This window comes from Bufo gargarizans, chromosome 11 (genome assembly GCF_014858855.1).
Source record: "Bufo gargarizans isolate SCDJY-AF-19 chromosome 11, ASM1485885v1, whole genome shotgun sequence".
Taxonomy (NCBI): Eukaryota; Metazoa; Chordata; class Amphibia; order Anura; family Bufonidae; genus Bufo; species Bufo gargarizans.
The window spans coordinates 12987786-13006250 of record NC_058090.1 but is presented as its reverse complement, the minus strand read 5'-3'; the positions used below and the strand labels follow the sequence as shown (position 1 = coordinate 13006250).

General features: G+C 47.0%; 1 protein-coding gene across 2 annotated transcripts in view; it reads left to right on the top strand.

Annotated features, from left to right (window-relative positions):
* The window catches only part of LOC122921642 (tumor necrosis factor alpha-induced protein 2-like), a 35497-nt gene extending 29431 nt beyond the window's left edge, over positions 1 to 6066 (top strand). For both annotated transcript variants that reach the window (XM_044271788.1, XM_044271786.1), the window contains exons 11-12: positions 1455 to 1576; positions 5599 to 6066. In XM_044271788.1, coding sequence (XP_044127723.1) covers positions 1455 to 1576; positions 5599 to 5737 — 261 coding nt within the window. In that variant the 3' untranslated portion in view covers positions 5738 to 6066. The remainder of the gene's footprint in view (positions 1 to 1454; positions 1577 to 5598) is intronic.
* The last annotated feature ends 12399 nt before the right edge of the window (positions 6067 to 18465 follow it).

Genomic DNA, 18465 nt, shown 5'->3' with positions numbered 1-18465 from the left:
GCTTTTGCATCCTGATACGCTGTAGCGACCCCTCAGCTGTGAGTGCAGGGCAGGTTTCAAGCTAAATGTAAAAAATCAATACTAACAGCAAGCATGGGTGTTGTAAGTTGATAAGCAAAAGGAAATTTATACAAGGATTCAGCTTGATTGCGTAAGACTGCACGCCCCCTGTGCGGGTTTTCGGGAAGTCGCTCCTTTATTGACTTCATGCTTGCATTCCTTTGCTGATGAATATTCCTCCTTTAGATAAGAGGCCTCCTATGTAAAGCTAAGACACAAGCCATTAAAGGCATAGCCTCATGGAGACAATCCTGGTCCTGCTGCGTTATAAGGGAATCGGCATGTCATGGGATGGGGGTCCCCCGCTCAGAACCCCCCTGAGCTTTGGAAGACTTGTCACCTATACGTACTGCATTCATTTACATTGCTATTGCCAGCACTTTTTAAACTCTGCCCCACAATTTGCCCACTTTAGGGTAAATTTGCACAACTCTAACCCCCGCTTTGCAATCGGCCACCTTCCCCTTTCTGCCCATTTCCCGGAACTGTTGGCATCCATGCCCACTGCAGCGTCCCCTGGTGATGACGGCAGCGCCGGATGAGCTGAGCAGACAGTTGACTTCAGTCTCATTATGATCCACCCTTTATATCCTGTGGCTGGGTTTCCATATTGCAGCCGCGGGGCGGCATAGTGCTGACGTTTCACCGCAAGTACGGGTGAAGCACATGGCCGAGCGGTACGAGACTGCCCAGTGGTCACAATGTGGAGTCCAAGTCAAAGGCCTCTTTCACACGTCAGTGAATCACGGCCATGTTCTTTACAGTGACGCACGCCCTATTTATGTCCGTAATTACAGATCCTTTGCGCACATTACAGTTTAGGGGTCTGTGAAAACCGCGGACACAACATGAATGCCATCAGTGTTTGGTCCATGGTTTTCACGGATCATTGCTAGGAAATGCACTGAAAATTTATTTTCAGCCTAGCCTACGGATAACACAAGGAGGGCAAAAAAAACAAAAACGAACACATGGACCAAACATGGAAGAACCGCTGATCATCTTGTCATGGTCTACTTACTATACAGGGCGGCACCTGATCTGTGCCGGATTATTACATATTCTGGAATATTAGATGACCATAGATCAAGGATGACCAACTGCGGCCCTGCCAAACTACAATTCCCAGCTTACCTGGACAGCCTACAGCTATTAGGGCATGCTGGGAGTTGTAGTTTTGCAACGGCTGGAGGGCCACTGGTTGAGCATCCCTGCCGTAAATGATCTGCACTTCTGATTTTGTGAGATTCCAGATTATGAGGCATTCTGGATAGATGGATTTCATATTGAAGGGAGTTGACATTATTATTATTAGAAACAAAGTAACAACAATGTATCCAGTAGAATTACAGTGTTACGGTCTAATACTTGATATTTCTTTTTATCTTTTACAGAAATCAGAGGAGGAATGGTTAAAACCAGTGATACCCAAAGTGGCAGAAATTATACGTCTCCAGGACTTGAGCGCCATTCAGCTCGAAGTAGCCACGCTGGTTGGAGACTATCCGGATATTCGGTGAGAAAAATGCACAATGTGGATATTTATGACACAGACACAATGCAGACAGTTTCCTGAATTATTGCTCACAGTATTTCAGGAGAGGAGTTTCCAGATCTTGATGAAGGTTCAGAGTAACATAGTGCAAGGAGCAGGGTCTTCAGCAGCACAGAGTATTTCAGGAGAGGAGTTTCCAGATCTTGATGAAGGGCAAGAGTAAGACAGTGCAAGGAGCAGGGTCTTCAGCAGCACAGAGTATTTCAGGAGAGGAGTTTCCAGATCTTGATGAAGGGTAAGAGTAATACAGTGCGAGGAGAAGGGTCTTCAGCAGCACAGAGTATTTCAGCAGAGGAGTTTCCAGATCTTGATGAAGGGTAAGAGTAAGACAGTGCAAGGAGCAGGGTCTTCAGCAGCACAGAGTATTTCAGGAGAGAAGTTTCCAGATCTTGATGAAGGGTAAGAGTAAGACAGTGCGAGGAGAATGGTCTTCAGCAGCACGGAGTATTTCAGCAGAGGAGTTTCCAGATCTTGATGAAGGGTAAGAGTAACACAGTGCGAGGAGAAGGGCCTTCAGCAGCACAGAGTATTTCAGGAGAGGAGTTTCCAGATCTTGATGAAGGGTAAGAGTAACATAGTGCAAGGAGCAGGGTATTCAGCAGCACAGAGTATTTCAGGAGAGGTGTGCTGAGAACATAACTGCATAATAGGATTTTGCCATTCTTGCGGCAGGTCCCAGAATACGAGTTACACAGTGATCACAGCAGCACAGAGTGTTTCTTTACAGGCGTATGCTGATTTTGTGGGAGGCCACAGACTGAGAGCACCATAGTGCAGTGCAATGAGCATGGTTCACAGCAGCTCAGAGTATTTCAGGACAGAAGGTTCTAGATCTGCAGACTGAAAGTAACATAGTGCGAGGAGCATAGCACCCAGCAGCACAGAGTATTTCTGGAGAAAAGTGTTTTAATCTTGTGTGAAGTCACAGACTAATATTTGTATTGCTTAGTGGGAAGAGGTGGGTCGCCGGCAGCGCAGAGTATTTAATGAGATGAGTGTGCTGATCCTGTGGGAGATCTCAGATTGAGAATTACGTAGTGCAAGGCACAAGGTTCCCAGCAGCACAGAGTATTTTAGAAAAGAAGTGTGAGCATTTTGCAGTGACTGTCACACTTGTGATGATGTTCGTGAGGACAGGGCTGTAGATGACAGGGGTAGATCCATGTGAGGAAAGAGTTGGAGGTCACAGACACAGAAGCACAGAGTATTTCAGGAGAGAAAAGTGCTTTTTCTAATGTGATCAAATTGTCCTCTCCTAAAGTAAAATCAGCAAATCAGTGGTGAGCATCACCCTTATCTCCTGTAAGAAGGTCATTCAAGTGGCCATTTGCTTTTCATATGGTATTTGGAATGCCAACTTCTTCCAGATGGTCTCGTACAAAGCAAAGCCCTTCCCGGAAATCGACTCAAAACTGAGTCTGAACTCTAAGTGATCCTTCTCCGGCAGATGAGTCACATTTCAGGCTTAGTTCTCATTGCATTTGCTCTCAGGTTTCACAATCACCCTTCTTGGCTAAATTCTAAATTCTAAGGCCTCTTTCACACGGGGGCGAGATTTCCGCGCGGGTGCAATGGGTGAGGTGAACGCATTGCACCCGCACTGAATCCGGACCCATTCATTTCAATGGGTCTGTGCACATGAGCGATGTTTTTCACGCAACACAGACCCCATAGAAATGAATGGGGCTGCGTGAAAATCGCATAGCATCCGCAAGCGAGTGCAGATGCGATGTGATTTTTTTACGGATAGTTGCTAAGGAGATGAGGGATGAGCGACCCGGGACCCCATTTACTTCATTATTTTCCATTAAAACATGGTTATAATGGAAAATAATAGCATTCTTTAATACAGAATGCAAAGTCAAATGTCAGTTGAGGGTTAAAAAATAATAAAAACATAACTCATCCTCATCCACTTGATCGCGCAGCCGGGATCCTCTTCTTTGTTCTTCTTGAAGGACCTGCCAAAGGACCTTCGCTGACGTCATCGCGCAGGTGGTAAGCGCTGTGACGTCAGGGCAGGTCCTGCTGAATGAAGATAGAAGGTCCTTCAATCTTTATTCAGCAGGACCTGTGCTGATGTCAGCGAAGGTCCTTTTGCAGGTCCTTCAAGAAGAACAAAGAAGAGGATCCCGGCTGCGCAATCAAGTGGATGATGAGGTGAGTAATGTTTTTATCATTTTTTTAACCCCCAATTGACACTATACTTAGCATTCTGTATTAAAGAATGCTATTATTCTCCATTATAACAAAGTTATGATGGAAAATAATAAAATCTACAGAACACCAAACCCGAACTTCAGTGAAGAAGTCCGGGTTCGGGTCTGGGTACCAAACATTCAGTTTTTGATCACGTGCGTGCAAAACGCATTGCACTCGCGTGGAAAAAACTGAAGAACGCAACGATTTTCCCTGAACTCATCTGCATCCTATCCGGCTCTCACCCGCGATGCCCGTGTGAAAGAGGCCTAAGGAGTGCGCCCTCCAAAAATAACACAGCAGAAGCCAATAACTTACAAAAGATCTTGTAGCATCTGGTGGAGAGTTGTGGTTTTACGTGGCTGTTATCAACACTTTCTGTAAGCTGCCCAAACAAATGAAGTCCCATCATAGAAAATTCACAAACTGCATTTAGAGGGGGTTTCTACCAATAATCCCACTATTTCTGACATATATATCACTGAACATTCAGCCAATCAATACTGTAGGAGCTAAGGACATCATACTATATTGCACCAATCAATGCACCTGCACATAACCTCACTGTGTATTGGCTGTGAGTATAATTGGAACTGATGACATCACTACATGTTCAGCCTTCCAGTACAACATGAGCAAGTGAAGTCAAAACACATTCAGCCAATCAAAACACTAGAAGCCAGTGACATCAGGGGATATTCAGAAGACTAATAAAGTAGGAGCCTGTGATACCACAGTATTTTGCACCAGTTAATGCACTGTCCGGCAACCCCACAGTGCATTGTGACTATGAATACAATAGGAATTGATGACATCACTACATGTTCTACCTTTTAGTAGAATAGAAACCAGTGACATCATTACATTCATCCAATGAAAACAATAGAAGCCAGTGACATCACTGAATATTCAGAGGACCAAAACAGTAGGAGCTTATGACATCACAGTATACTGTGTATTGTGACTATGAATACAATAGAAACTGATGACATCACAGTATACTGTGTATTGTGACTATGAATACAAAAGAAACTGATGACATCACTACATGTTCTGCCTTTCAGTAGAACAGAAACCAGTGACATCATAACATATTAGGCCAATCAAAACAATAGAAGCCAGTGACATCACTGAATATTCAGAGGACCAAAACAGTAGGAGCTGATGACATCACAATATACTGTGTATTGTGACTATGAATACAATAGGAACTGATGACATCACTACATGTTCTGCCTAGAAACCAGTGACATCATAACTTATTAAGCCAAATCAAAACAATAGAAGCCGGTGACATCATAGAATATTCACATAATCCATACAATAGCAACAACTAAGTCAGTGATAAAACTATATATGTGATGTCACTGAGTATGGAGATGACATCATTTCCAGCCAATAACCTTGCTGTGCGTTGTGACCAATACGTAGGAACTAGAGATATCTCTGCATGTACAGCCTACTCCCCATCAATATAATAAGAGCCTGTGACATCACTGAATTCTTAGCCAATCTTTTCAATAGATGACATCACCTCGTGTTCCAGCTATGAAAACAGTCAGTAGGAGTGACATCGATTGCTAGCCACATCACCATTCACCCAAAATGTATCACTTTCCGAATAGTAAATTACTGCATGAGTTGGCTGTCAACCCATGGTCTTACTAGTGTTCACCCAAAAATGGATATAGCTTAGAAAGAAATTGAACTAATGAATGTTTTTGTTTTTTTGGGATGTTTTTGTCTCTTTAGATTGTATTACAATAATTATCTCCCATTTACAGGAACAAGCAAATTGAAGCCATTCTTTACATCAAGGGGAACCTTTCCAGACAAGACATCAAGTCCATTCTGAAGGTGGCTGATACCATTGAGCGAGACACTAATAGTGAACCCAAACTTTTTGAATTGCTAAATTCTTGAAATGAGCGAGAACAAAAACTGTGAGGAATCTGAACAGGGGACATTTTACTAGGAGGTATCCAGTTTACATGAGTTGGGGGCAGAGGAGCCCCCCGTTGTTCGCTTTCTGTGGTCAGAATTTCCAAGTCTGGTACTGTCCATCAGTCAGGTCTCTAGATTTCATTGCACCTTCATTGGCCTCCTCCTGGAGGGTCCTGTACTCCATGAACTGTAGCAGTACGGGTCACTGCATTCTTTCTATGGTGCCTACAAGGGACTTGCACTGAATGGGAAACTAAATGTTTTTTATTTAGTTTTTTTTTCGTGGACTGCAATTGTCATTTTTGATACTTTTTTAGTTTTATTGTTCTATTTTATGACTGATATGTACTGTAATAGAAGCATGTAAGACTGTATACAATGTACGCATATGGGACGCATAGCTAGGTCTTCGACTTGAAAGAAGGCCTCCATCTCCACTGTTCATATTGGCACTGATTCCTTTTGGATTCTGTCACGATGGATGTTTTTAGCATTTCATAATGAAGTATAAAATAAGAAGTGTAAGCTAATGATGTACAATGCCTCTTAACCCAGTATGCAGCATTAAGCTAGTCATGGTTGGCCACCGAAATTGGGACCTCCAGTCCAAGTAGGTCAAAGCTTAGACATAGAACTCACTTCCTTTAGGTCAAGACATGAATTCACTGCATGTACCGGACGAAACTACAATCTGTGATCACTTTGCTGGTTATGTCCATTATCGCGCTATTAAAAGGAATTGTCCAATGAGAAAAACTTATTGTCAAATTCCCTATAAGGTCATATTACCTAAAAATGTGATGTTTTGTAGAGTTCCCGGACTTCTTGTTCAGATAATATATAATTTACAAAGTCCAACCTATAGCTTTAGATCTATGAATCAGGAACCGCCATGGGCTTCACAGCAAGGCCATCCCCTGTAATCATCTGTACAGCAGTGATAAACCCGGATCCAAATCACAGGCTCTGAAATAGGTTTACATTATTTTACAGCGATTGTTATAATGAATGGAAGGTAGAATTATTATAATATTATGCATGTTTTTATGTGCTTTAGGCTGGGTTCACACCTGAGCGTTTTACAGCGCGTTCCTACGCGCTGTAAAACGCTCAACAAGGAGAAACCAATGATTCCCTATGGGAATGGTTCACACTTGGGCGTTTTACAGCGCGTACGATCGCGCTGTAAAACGCCCGACGCTCCAAAAAGTACATGAGCGACTTTTGGGGCGTTTGTGGCCATAGGACACTGTAGTGAATCACACAAACGCGCGTCAAACGCGCGTTTACTATTACAAAAACGCGCATAAAAATGCGCGTCAAAAACGCGCGTAAAACGCGCGTTTGCGCAACGCTCAAGTGTGAACCCAGCCTTATGGTTGTGTGCTATTATTGTTTTTAATGGTTTAAATTGTAACTTTTTTATTGTTATTTTTTTTAAATAAATTGATACTTTTTTAATTTTTGCCATTTGTGTGATTTTTAATATTTTTGTTTTAATGTAAAAATTCACCCCAATGATTTCAAGCCCCTTTAGGTCTGCAACTAGGCATAACGCAATGTATCAGTTCTGCTTGGATTGTTCCTATAAGGGTCCATTTACACGTCCGCAAAATGGGTCCGCATCCGTTCCGCAATTTTGCCGAATGGGTGCAGACCCATTAATTTTCAATAAGGCCGGAATGTGCTGTCAGCATCCGCACTTCCGCATCCGTGCTTCCGTTTCTGCAAAAAAATAGAACATGTCCTATTCTTGTCTGCAATTGCAGACAAGATTAGGTATTTTCTATTATAGTGCTGGCGATATGCGGTCCGCAAATTACGGAATGCACATTGCCGGTGTCCGTATTTTGCAAAACACTTACGGACGTGTGAATGGACCCTAAGTATGAAGGTGAGTCAGAAGACTTTCTAGACCTGACATCACTGGACACTGTCTATGTCTAGCACAAGGCATCTGGTGTATGGTGGACACTAGAGATGAGCGAATTTCATATTTTGAAATTCATCCACACGTCGTTTGGTGGTAAAAGGTGAATTGCGTTATGGATTCCATTAACCACGGACCATAATGCAATTCAATGACGGAATGTTAGAGACATTCCGTTATTTAGAGGCATTCCGTTATTGATTCCGTCATAATAGAAATCTATGGGCTGCAAAACGTATGCGTGCCCTTTCCGTTATGCAGGGGAGTAGTCCTCTCCTGCATAACGGAAACGGGATGGATCCGTTTTGCAGCCCATAGACTTCAATTATGACGGAATGAATAACTGAATGCCTCTAAAAGTATTCCGTCATAGATTTGCGTTATGATCAGTGGTAACAGAATCCATAACGCAATTCACCTTTGACCACCAAATGAAGCGTGAACGAATTTCATAATAAGTGGATACTTGTACTTACAGTATAATGAAGTACTCACTCTGAGGGGTGATGAGGTCAGGATGGACTACATGGCTCGGAGGGCTCATCGTATGGTTCTGGTCCAGGGAAAATTGCAGCCTTAATTTACCGCTGACTGATCGTAATGTTGTTAGGAAATACAAGGATCCTATTATTCACCATTAGCCATAGAACAATAGATATTTTCTCCTGGGAGGAAGTTGTAATGGATTCTGGATAATAGGATTGTTTAGACTTCGTGCCTTTGTGTCATAAATTAACCTTTACTTCAGCAAAATATACTGGAAAGTTCCTTTTTGGGAATCTCCAGGACTTTTTTTTGGCAACACTCATTATTGACTTTCTGATTAAAGTCGTCAACGTAAGAGCGGGCGGTGAGAAGTGCGGCGTTTATTTGTACTGCCGCTTGTAGAATATCATTCTCCACTTCCTCTGACAATGTAACAAAACTAATAGAAAGCCATTCATTCCTGCTACACAATGCCAGGACGGATGTGCTGAAAGGCGAAGGATTTCGGGAGAAACATGTTAAACATTTCCCTGGTTACTGTAATCTAACCGTGGTGTGTTTATAAATAAGAGATCATCATTTATGGAAACTTAATTAGTATGTGGAAGCTAGAGGCTTCCAGATACAGAAACTGACAAGACAGGAACTGAAGCAATTCGGCTACGTCTACATGACGACATTTGTCGCGCGAAATTTTGTTGCACCAATGTCGCGCGTCAATTTTTATAATGGCAGTCTATGGTGTCGCACTGCAACATGCAACATTCTGGCTTTTCCTCTGTTATTCCTCCTAAAAAATTTGGCAACTTGTTGTGGGAGGTGTTGCCACGGCCTTTGGTTTGCGCTGTGACACTGTTGCCACACTTGTGGCTGCCCGTGGCAACGTGTTGCTATGAGAGCATGCGGTGGCAGTGTCTCGGCCTTCTGGGTGATTGCCGTGACATGGTTGCCACGCATGCTGTTGCCAGTGGCTACGTGGTTTTTTTATGCTGGTGTGTGCACTTACCCTGTCTGGTGCAGTAAGGGTGGGTGTGATCACTAGGTGCTTCATCTTACCTGTGGCTAGAGGCCAGGAGTGAGTGGTACTCCAGCCATGGTGTGTGCTGGAGCTATGCTCCTGGTCTTCATATTCCATCTGTCCAGTGAGGGCCACCCTTGTGGTCATCAATGTTATCCCGGTGTCTCCTTCCCTTCCTGTCCTTATTTGTATGGGGTGGGTTATGTTCAGGGAGTTTGGATGTCTAGTTTGGTGTTACATGTCTGGTGGTGTTTGGTGTTATGTTTTCTAGACATTCCCCTGTCTTATGTTTATTGCAGCTATGGAGTCCTGGGTTCCTGTGTGGTTTGTGGTGTGTGCTGTGTCCTTTTATGTTGGTGGGAACACCAGCCCTTGTGCACGGGTTCCAGTCAGTGTGTTATGGGTTTCGCTTACCTGCCATCTCTATAGCTGTATGTGTTCCCCTCTCCATGCGGCCTGGCCTCAGATAGAGACTCCTGTTCCTCCATGACTGGGATGAACAGGTCGTCTCTCCCCTGCTCCTAAGTGAGGGATTTCCAGGGCGACTCAGGATATTAGGTATCCAAGGTATGAGCCGACCCACCATCGGGGTCCGCTCATATGGTGAGGAGTCAGGGAGAGGATTAGGGATGCTGTAGGAGGTGACCTGCTCCCTTATTACTCCTTTTGGCCAGGCTGATCCCCTTTTACCCTTTGACACTGCACGGTCTCCCCCACTCCCCGCCGTGACAGGTGTGTTCTTATGCAATCTGATACCCTCCAATCAGTGCTGCCAGAGCCAAAATATCCACAATGTCCCCAAGGGGAATGGTAATACCACACATTTTTGTAGTGTATTATACTCCAGAGCTGCACTCACTATTCTGCTGGTGCAGTCACTGTGTACATACATTACTTATCCTGTACTGATCCTGAGTTACCTGCTGTATTATACTCCAGAGCTGCACTCAGTATTCTGCTGGTGCAGTGGCTGTGTACATACATTACTTATCCTGTACTGATCCTGAGTTACATCCTGAATTATACTCTAGAGCTGCATTCACTATTCTGCTGGTGCAGTCACTGTGTACATACATTACATTACTTATCCTGTACTGATCCTGAGTTACATCCTGTATTATACTCCGGAGCTGCACTCACTATTCTGCTGGTGCAGTCACTGTGTACATACATTACATTACTTATCCTGTATTGATCCTGAGTTACATCCTGTATTATACTCCAGAGCTGCACTCACTAATCTGCTGGTGGAGTCACTGTGTACATACATTACTTATCCTGTACTGACCCTGAGTTACATCCTGTATTATGCTCCAGAGCTGCACTCACTATTCTGCTGGTGGAGTCACTGTGTACATACATTACTTATCCTGTACTGATCCTGAGTTACATCCTGTATTATACTCCAGAGCTGCACTCACTATTCTGCTGGTGCAGTCACTGTGTACATACATTACTTATCCTGTACTGATCCTGAGTTACATCCTGTATTATACTCCAGAGCTGCACTCACTATTCTGCTGGTGCAGTCACTGTGTACGTACATTACTTATCCTGTACTGATCCTGAGTTTTACAGCAAGACACGGAGGCTCCTATTGCTTTCTCCTTCTTTACTGAACCACCAATAGCAGCAAAGAGAAAAAAATAAAATAAAAATTAACATACAGGGAACCATAGCAACCAATGTCCCTCCCCTATGGCCCCTATAATAGGCCGCTCCTCCTATGTCTCTTCCTCTTTCTTTGCTGCTGCCAAGCTAAGTACACCTTTTCTCTGCTATTGTTAACTGTGTTTTAGATGTCTATTGCGCGCTGCGTGCCCCAGGGTGACTAACCCTGCTTGTTTGCAGCGCTCCCCATTTTATTTGTTTGCCTGCCTTTTGCTGGGGCAGGCGATTTCTTTCCCTTGCGCTTATTCCCGCGCTTAGCTGGCCTCCGCTTGGGTTTCCCCTGCGGCTCTCCCCATCTACCCTTTCTCCCTCTTGCAGGGAGTGCTCGCTTGCGGCGGCTACCTGGCCTCTTCATTTTGCGGCCTTTGTGCTTACCGGAGCGTCCGTGCGCTTCCCGGGTTTCTGGGGGCGGGCCCTTCCCCTCTGCTGTCCGGCGGCGCCATTCCCGGCGCTTCGGTGGTTCAGGAGGCCGCGAGATCTCGCGAGATCTCGGCGCCCATCTTGGACGGCTTCTGTAACCGGCCGCGAGATCTCGCGAGATCTCGGCGGCTATCTTGGTCTAGGCTGTCGCAATTTCGCGGGCTCCTGGGGGCGGAGTTACAGTGCCTCCTGTCCTTCCGGCCATTCGTCTCCTGCGCGCGGCACGGTCGGCGGCTCCTGCTCCCCCTGCTAGTTAGCGGCAGCGTGTTTCACAGGTGATCTCTATTTGGGCCCAGTGGGTTTAGAATCAGCCCCAGTTATCTGTTCCATCCGGCCATACTATAGATATGTCGGCACCTACTCCCCCTCATACTATCAGCAGGCCCCCCTCCCCCCCTGAGGGTCACATCTCCACTGAGGTGGATGCACAGGCGCTGGCCCTGCAGCGCTCTGTGTCCGACGCAATTATGGCAGCCATGGGCAATTATGGCAGTCCATACTGTCACAGACTATCACCCAGGCTCTGTCCGCCCAACCCGCTAGTGTGCCTTTGCAAAACCCCATTGCCGTTCCGCAGCCTACCTCTAATGACCCTCCTGTGTCCCAGGAGACTTTGACTGGTGCGCATCCTGCCACCCCAGAGACCGTGCTTAGCTCACGGAAAAGGGCCTCTTCCCGCCAGGCAGAACGGGCGCGGACATGGAAGTGCGCTAGAGCACAATCACCGGATTTGTCTGACTCTGATAGAGCATCAGACGAGGAGGCAATTGCGGACTTCGACTACGGGACAGAGGAGGATGTCGCCCCCCCAGTGCAGGGCCCCTCGACTTCCGCTACTGCGGCCTCCTCTGCCAAGGATGTGGCGTCGTCTTCCAACGCTACCCGTTCTGAGGTCGTGCTAGACGATTCTGGCGAACCAATGTTCGACCCTGAGTCGTTGCATCACCCTCGTTCGGCGGAATGGCTTCCCTCTCCCCATGTGGGGGCTTATTTGGAGCATTGGGTGCGTCACTCGCTTAGCCGCGAGTCGCGCAACAAGCTTAGGGCCGAGTGTCCCAGACCATTGGTACCCAATAAGGTGTGTGACACCCCGTTAGTGGATCCCAAGATGGCGCAATTTTTAGCCAAGACTGGCTGGAACCCAAAAAAGGGCCTGGATTCAGCGCTCCGTAGCTGCCAGGACAAGATTTTGGATGTGTTTGGTCCACTGACCAAGATCTTGGAGATGGCCGAGACGGCTAGGAGTGAGGGATCCCCTGTAGACCCCGAGGAATTACGGGAATGGACCCAGAGGGCCATATGCCTTACAGGCAACGCCAATACGTCTGTGGCGATTGAGAGGCGCAAGGCTATCTTGTTTAAGATAGACCCCAAGTTGGCAAATTTGGCGCTCACTGAGGCGGGAAAGGAGGCCCAGGGTCTCCTTTTCGGCGAGTCCTTTATTAAGGATATGAGCCGTTTCGTGGGCACCTTTACCGCGTTAGACAAAGCCCAAGCGTCTATGCGCGGGGTGTTCCAGGGACGGGTCTCTCATCGGGCCGGCAGTGGTAGGGGCCGCCTGTCCGGCCGTGCAAGTTTCCAGGCCCGTGGCGCATCTAGAGGTTCTGGTGGACAACGTCCTCCTTTCCAGGATCAGCGCAACCCCTCGCCCTTCTTCTCCACCAGAGGAAATCAGTGGCGTTCTCGTTCCTTCCGGGGCAACCCGAGCCATCGCAGACCCTTGGGTAAGTCTTCCCCAGATTGGGGATTCTATGGTACCTTGTGTAGGGGTCAGACTCTGTCTCTTTTCCCACACTTGGAGTCTCATCACATCAGACCCTTGGGTGCTGGCCACGGTCAGGGGATTCCACATAGAGCTCACGGGGTCTCCATACCTCGTTCCCTTCCTTCCGCCTGTTCCCCTGTCACGCCCAGATTGCGCTCTAGTGGACGCGGAGCTGCGCTCCCTCATGCACAAGCAGGCGATAGAGCGAGCGCCCCCTGCTTGGGGGGGTGTGATCAGCAATATCTTTCTCGTCCAGAAGAAAGGTGGTCAGATGAGACCGGTCATCAATCTTCGCGCACTGAATGCGGTGGTTCGCTACCGTCATTTCAAAATGGAGGGGATCCACCTCCTACGGGACTTGTTAGATCCTGGGGACTGGATGGTAAAACTGGACCTGAAGGACGCCTACTTGACGGTCCCAGTGGCCACTCGTTCCAGGGACCTGCTCCGATTCAGGTGGAAGGGAAAGATCTGGCGGTTCACCTGTCTGCCATTCGGGCTGTCTTCAGCTCCTTGGTGTTTCACCAAGTTGCTGCGTCCTGTCGTCTCATGGTTGAGGACTCGAGGCGTTCGTCTCATCCTTTACCTGGACGACATCCTTCTGATGCACGAATCCAGAGTGGGATTACTGGAACATCTACAGTGGACGGCGGACTTGCTTTCGGGTCTCGGATTCCTCCTCAACAGAGAGAAGTCCTGCCTCATCCCAGCTCAGAGGATGGAGTTCTTAGGATTCACGGTGGATTCTCTCTCAGAGTCCCTCAGCCTACCGACGGCGAAGTTGCGGGCGATCCACAAGGAGTTGAGACACGCTCTCCTCGTTCCCCATCTCTCGTTACGTCACCTGGCCCGCATTATCGGCCTGTTGGCCTCGTCGATTCAGGCGGTGTTCCCAGCCCCACTGCATTACCGGGCGCTCCAGCGACTGAAGATCGCCCATCTTCGGACCGGTGCCTCCTTTGCGGACGCGGTGGTTCTGGACTCGGAAGCCCGGGAGGAATTGAGTTGGTGGATAGCCAACCTGGAAGCGTGGAACGGGAGAGCGATCTTTGGATCCCTACCGGAGTTGACAATCGAATCGGACGCGAGCCTCCTGGGCTGGGGTGCCCATTGCAACGGGGTCTCCACTGGGGGTCCCTGGTCGGCGGAGGAATCCCTCCTGCACATCAATGCGTTGGAGCTCTTGGCGGGGTCCTTCGCGGTGAAGAGTTTCTCCAACGGGATCGCCAACGCGTGTATCAGGCTGCGGATGGACAACGTGTCGGCGGTCCGGTATGTCAACCGTTTGGGGGGTACTCGCTCGGCCACTTTGGCTCGTTTGGCCAAAGACTTTTGGTCATTTTGCCTGTCCAGGGACATCATGGTGCAGGCGGAGTATTTGCCGGGGTTCAACAACGTTCAGGCGGATTGGAACTCTCGCTACCTGTCGGACGGCAGCGATTGGCAGTTGGATCTGCTGGTGTTCGCGGAGACTTCGGATTTATGGGGTCCGATGTCCATCGATCTCTTCGCCTCTCGGCTCAACAAGCAGCTCACCCGGTTCTTCAGCTGGCGTCCGGACCCGGAAGCGATGGCGGTGGATGCATTCCTCCAGGACTGGTCGGTGTCTCGCCTGTACGCGTTTCCTCCATTCTCAATGATCCCGAGGACTCTCCTGCAGGTTCTCCGCCACCGGGCGGACCTGGTTCTGGTGGTCCCGTTCTGGGGATCCCAGGTTTGGTTCCCTTCATTGTTGAAGATTCTGGTGGAGGTTCCTGTTCTTCTCCCGAGCCGGTTGGATCTCCTACGCAACCCTCAGGGTCTACACCATCCCCTTTTCCTCGACGGATCCCTGCGTCTGCTGGCGTGCCGGATCTCCGGACACCTGGATCTTTCGAGGGAATTTCGGCTGCGACTCGACGACTATTGGACAGCGCATGGGCTCCCGGCACCCGAAAGTCTTACCGGGCAGCCTGGAGAACTTGGGCTAACTGGTGCGTGGAGCGGGACTTGGATCCCGTTTCGGCACCTGTAGCTAACCTGATGCTTTTCCTCACCTCTCTCTTTGAGGCGGGGAAGGCATATCGGACCATTAACCTTTTCAGGTCCGCTATTTCTTCTACCCACGTGGGCTACGCGGGTGTCGCGGCTGGTCAACATCCTTCTGTGTCTCGCCTCCTTCGGGGGGCTCGGTTGTCTCGTCCCCCTCGGCCTCGTTTTTCCACTACTTGGGATGTCTGGTTTTGGGCTTTTTGGCCTCTTGGCCCGAGAATTCTGCTCTATCCCTTAGGCAATTGTCCGCTAAGTTGTTGGCATTGTTCTGCCTCATTTCCTGTAAAAGAGTCTCGGACGTGCGGGCCCTTGATTACGACGCGCGTTCGTTTACCCCGGAGGGGGTTACCTTTAACATCTCGCGTCGCACCAAGACTAGCATCCGGTTCGTGTCCTACCCTAGTTTTCCCTTGTCTCCGATCTTATGCCCCGTGGCGTGCCTTCGGGAGTACGAGTCCAGGACTCTGGCACACAGGTCTCCTACCAGGCCGCAACTGTTCGTGTCTATTCGGCATCCGTTTGGGCCGGTGGCTAGCCCTACGTTAGCATGTTGGCTTAAATGGCTTATGTCGTTGGCGGGTGTTGACACTTCTGTCTTCACGGCCCATTCTGCGCGGGGGGCCTCTGCCACCGCGCTTGCGGTTTCGGGGGCCAGATTGGAGGACGTTATGCGTCTGGCCGACTGGTCGAATGTTACCACGTTCAGGGAGTTCTATTTCCGTCCTCCAGCTAATTTGTTTGCTTCTATTATTGACAGGCTTTGAACTTGCAATATGAGTCTCCGTGTCTTGCTGTAAAACTAAATGATTTTCCTATTTCATGACGTAAAGTCATAGTTTTATTAAAGACACGGAGGCGAGTATTGCCCCCCCTGGATTCCCTCCCTGGGGTCTTTTGGTGGGTTGTTTTATTTCAGGGCTCGCTTATGTTATTATCTTGCTGTGTTTGTTGTCCGGTTATTAATTTAATGCCATTGTATTTATTGTCCTGTTGGTTATTTCATTGCCATTGTTGTGTTTGTTTACTGCACTTTATTGCCGTTGGTCATTCAACCCCTATCGGGTCTGTTTGAGCAGTTGGTGTCCGATGCTCTTGTCCTGACATGCCGGTTTCACCTGGGCCCATGGTCTGTTCTCTCTTTCAGGTTGAAACTTCTTCAGGGATGCTATGCCGTGTTCCAGTTTAAAGTTCTCCGGTGGTTGACCAGGTTGGCGACTGCTGGTTCCTGCTTCGTACAGAGTGGAGTTCTTCGTTCCGGTTGAAGTTCAGAGTTCGTTGGATTGTTCGGGATGTTGGCACCAGGATCCCAAAGAAAGAGGAAGAGCCATAGGAGGAGCGGCCTATTATAGGGGCCATAGGGGAGGGACATTGGTTGCTATGGTTCCCTGTATGTTAATTATTATTTTTTTTTCTCTTTGCTGCTATTGGTGGTTCAGTAAAGAAGGAGAAAGCAATACTCGCCTCCGTGTCTTTAATAAAACTATGACTTTACGTCATGAAATAGGAAAATCATTTAGTTACCTCCTGTATTATACTCCAGAGCTGCACTCACTATTCTGCTGGTGCAGTCACTGTGTACATACATTACATTACTTATCCTGTACTGATCCTTAGTTACATCCTGTATTATACTTCAGAGCTGCGCATCTTATTGACTCAACATGTTAGTTTATTGTGGATACTGTATGGGGTTGTTTTGTGAGCACAGATTCTATTATACGGTAGTATTTGGCATTGTTTGGCGGTGTTCTGGTATAAACATACTGGTAGATACTACTTTTCTTTTTGCCAATCCCTTCCCAGATAAAACAGTGTCATCCGCCCGGCACCGCCCGACCACCAAGCCCTTGCTTATGATCCTGAATCTTTTACTTGCTGCCTCATCCCACAGGTTAGTATCTACATAGTTACTGTGTGCTTATATTTATAATGGTGAAATCTGATTTTTGATAATTGGTAGCAGAATAGAAATATAATTTAATATCACAACTCTCCGCTGCTTGCGGATTATATAGCATTTTACTACTCAGTACAGTACTGTGTGTGATTTCTATGGACTTTTGCTGCCATCTAGTGTTCATTTGCTGGAAGTGACAAAGAAAATACAAGTAAAATCATAAGTCCATAAAGGGTTGTTGTTCAGAATTAGAAAAATGGGTTTGTTTTCACCACCTTAAACACTGCCACTCTTATCCATCATCTGTGTCTGGTATTGCAGCTCATTTCTTTAAAGAAGATACATTTTTTAACCCTCGCCATGCCCTTTAAGTCGTCCTTTGCAGGTTTACAGCTTTCAGCAGTTTTTATGCACCTTTGTTTCCCCTTCCAAAATGACAACCCCAAATGGCCACCAATAAAACCTCCTGCAGGAGTTGTCAGCCTGTGGGTTAACTTGAAGCTTCTGGGAATCAATGCAAAATCTGTAACAAGGCACCCACCTGTCATGTGCCATTTGTAGTACTGGTGTCTTCCTATGTGACAGGAGGTCTTCCGAGACGTGTGCCCTGCTGGTCAGCATAAGTTGGAGGTATGGAAGCCCTTGAGTTAAGCCATACGGGCACTATACCCCCCTAATACTATCTGTCTCAGTGATATTACTAAACAGTGACCAGACACTTTAAATGTATTGTTCCAGTATCATCCATTGTAGAAGTTTCAGGGAGTGTTGTCATAGGGACACTGCTTTAGTTCTTCTTACTTAAGGTTTTGAACTTAAAAACTGAGATACAGGAAGAAGAGATCTAAAAAAAATATATCTAATTTTCAAAACTCTCTAAAAGCTATTAGTTTGTCTGGACAGCTACCAGTGCAATGGGACAAGAAGTGTTATCATGGGGCCAGCAGTATTTCCCACAGAAAACACTGGTACTTTAATAAGGGGACTGAATAGAATTGATGTTTTTACGAACTCTATAGTTATCAGGCGTGATAGTTAAAGCTGTCAGGGCAAAGGGGCAGGAAGTGTTGTCATGGGGGAAGACCTTTTTTTTTTTTAATAGGAGACCTGTAACTACGCATTGACACCTAATTTTAAAAACACTTTAAAAAAGGAATTACTGCTACTTGCACAAAAGGGGCAGGAAGTGTTGTCATGGGGACAGGCACTGAAGTTCTTTGTATAGGAGATCTGTAACTACTCACTGACACCTAAAATAAAAATCATAATTTTAAAAACACAGGAAAAAAAAAAATGCAATTACTGCTACTTGCACAAAGGGGACAGGAAGTGTTGTCATGGGGACATACACAGAAGCTCTTTCTATTGGAGGGCTGTAGCTACATATTCTGAAAAAAAAAATAGAATTTTCAAAACACTATAAAGAAAAAGTATGTGATTACTGCTGTTTGTGCAAAAGGGGCGGGTAGTGTTGTCATGATGAGGACAC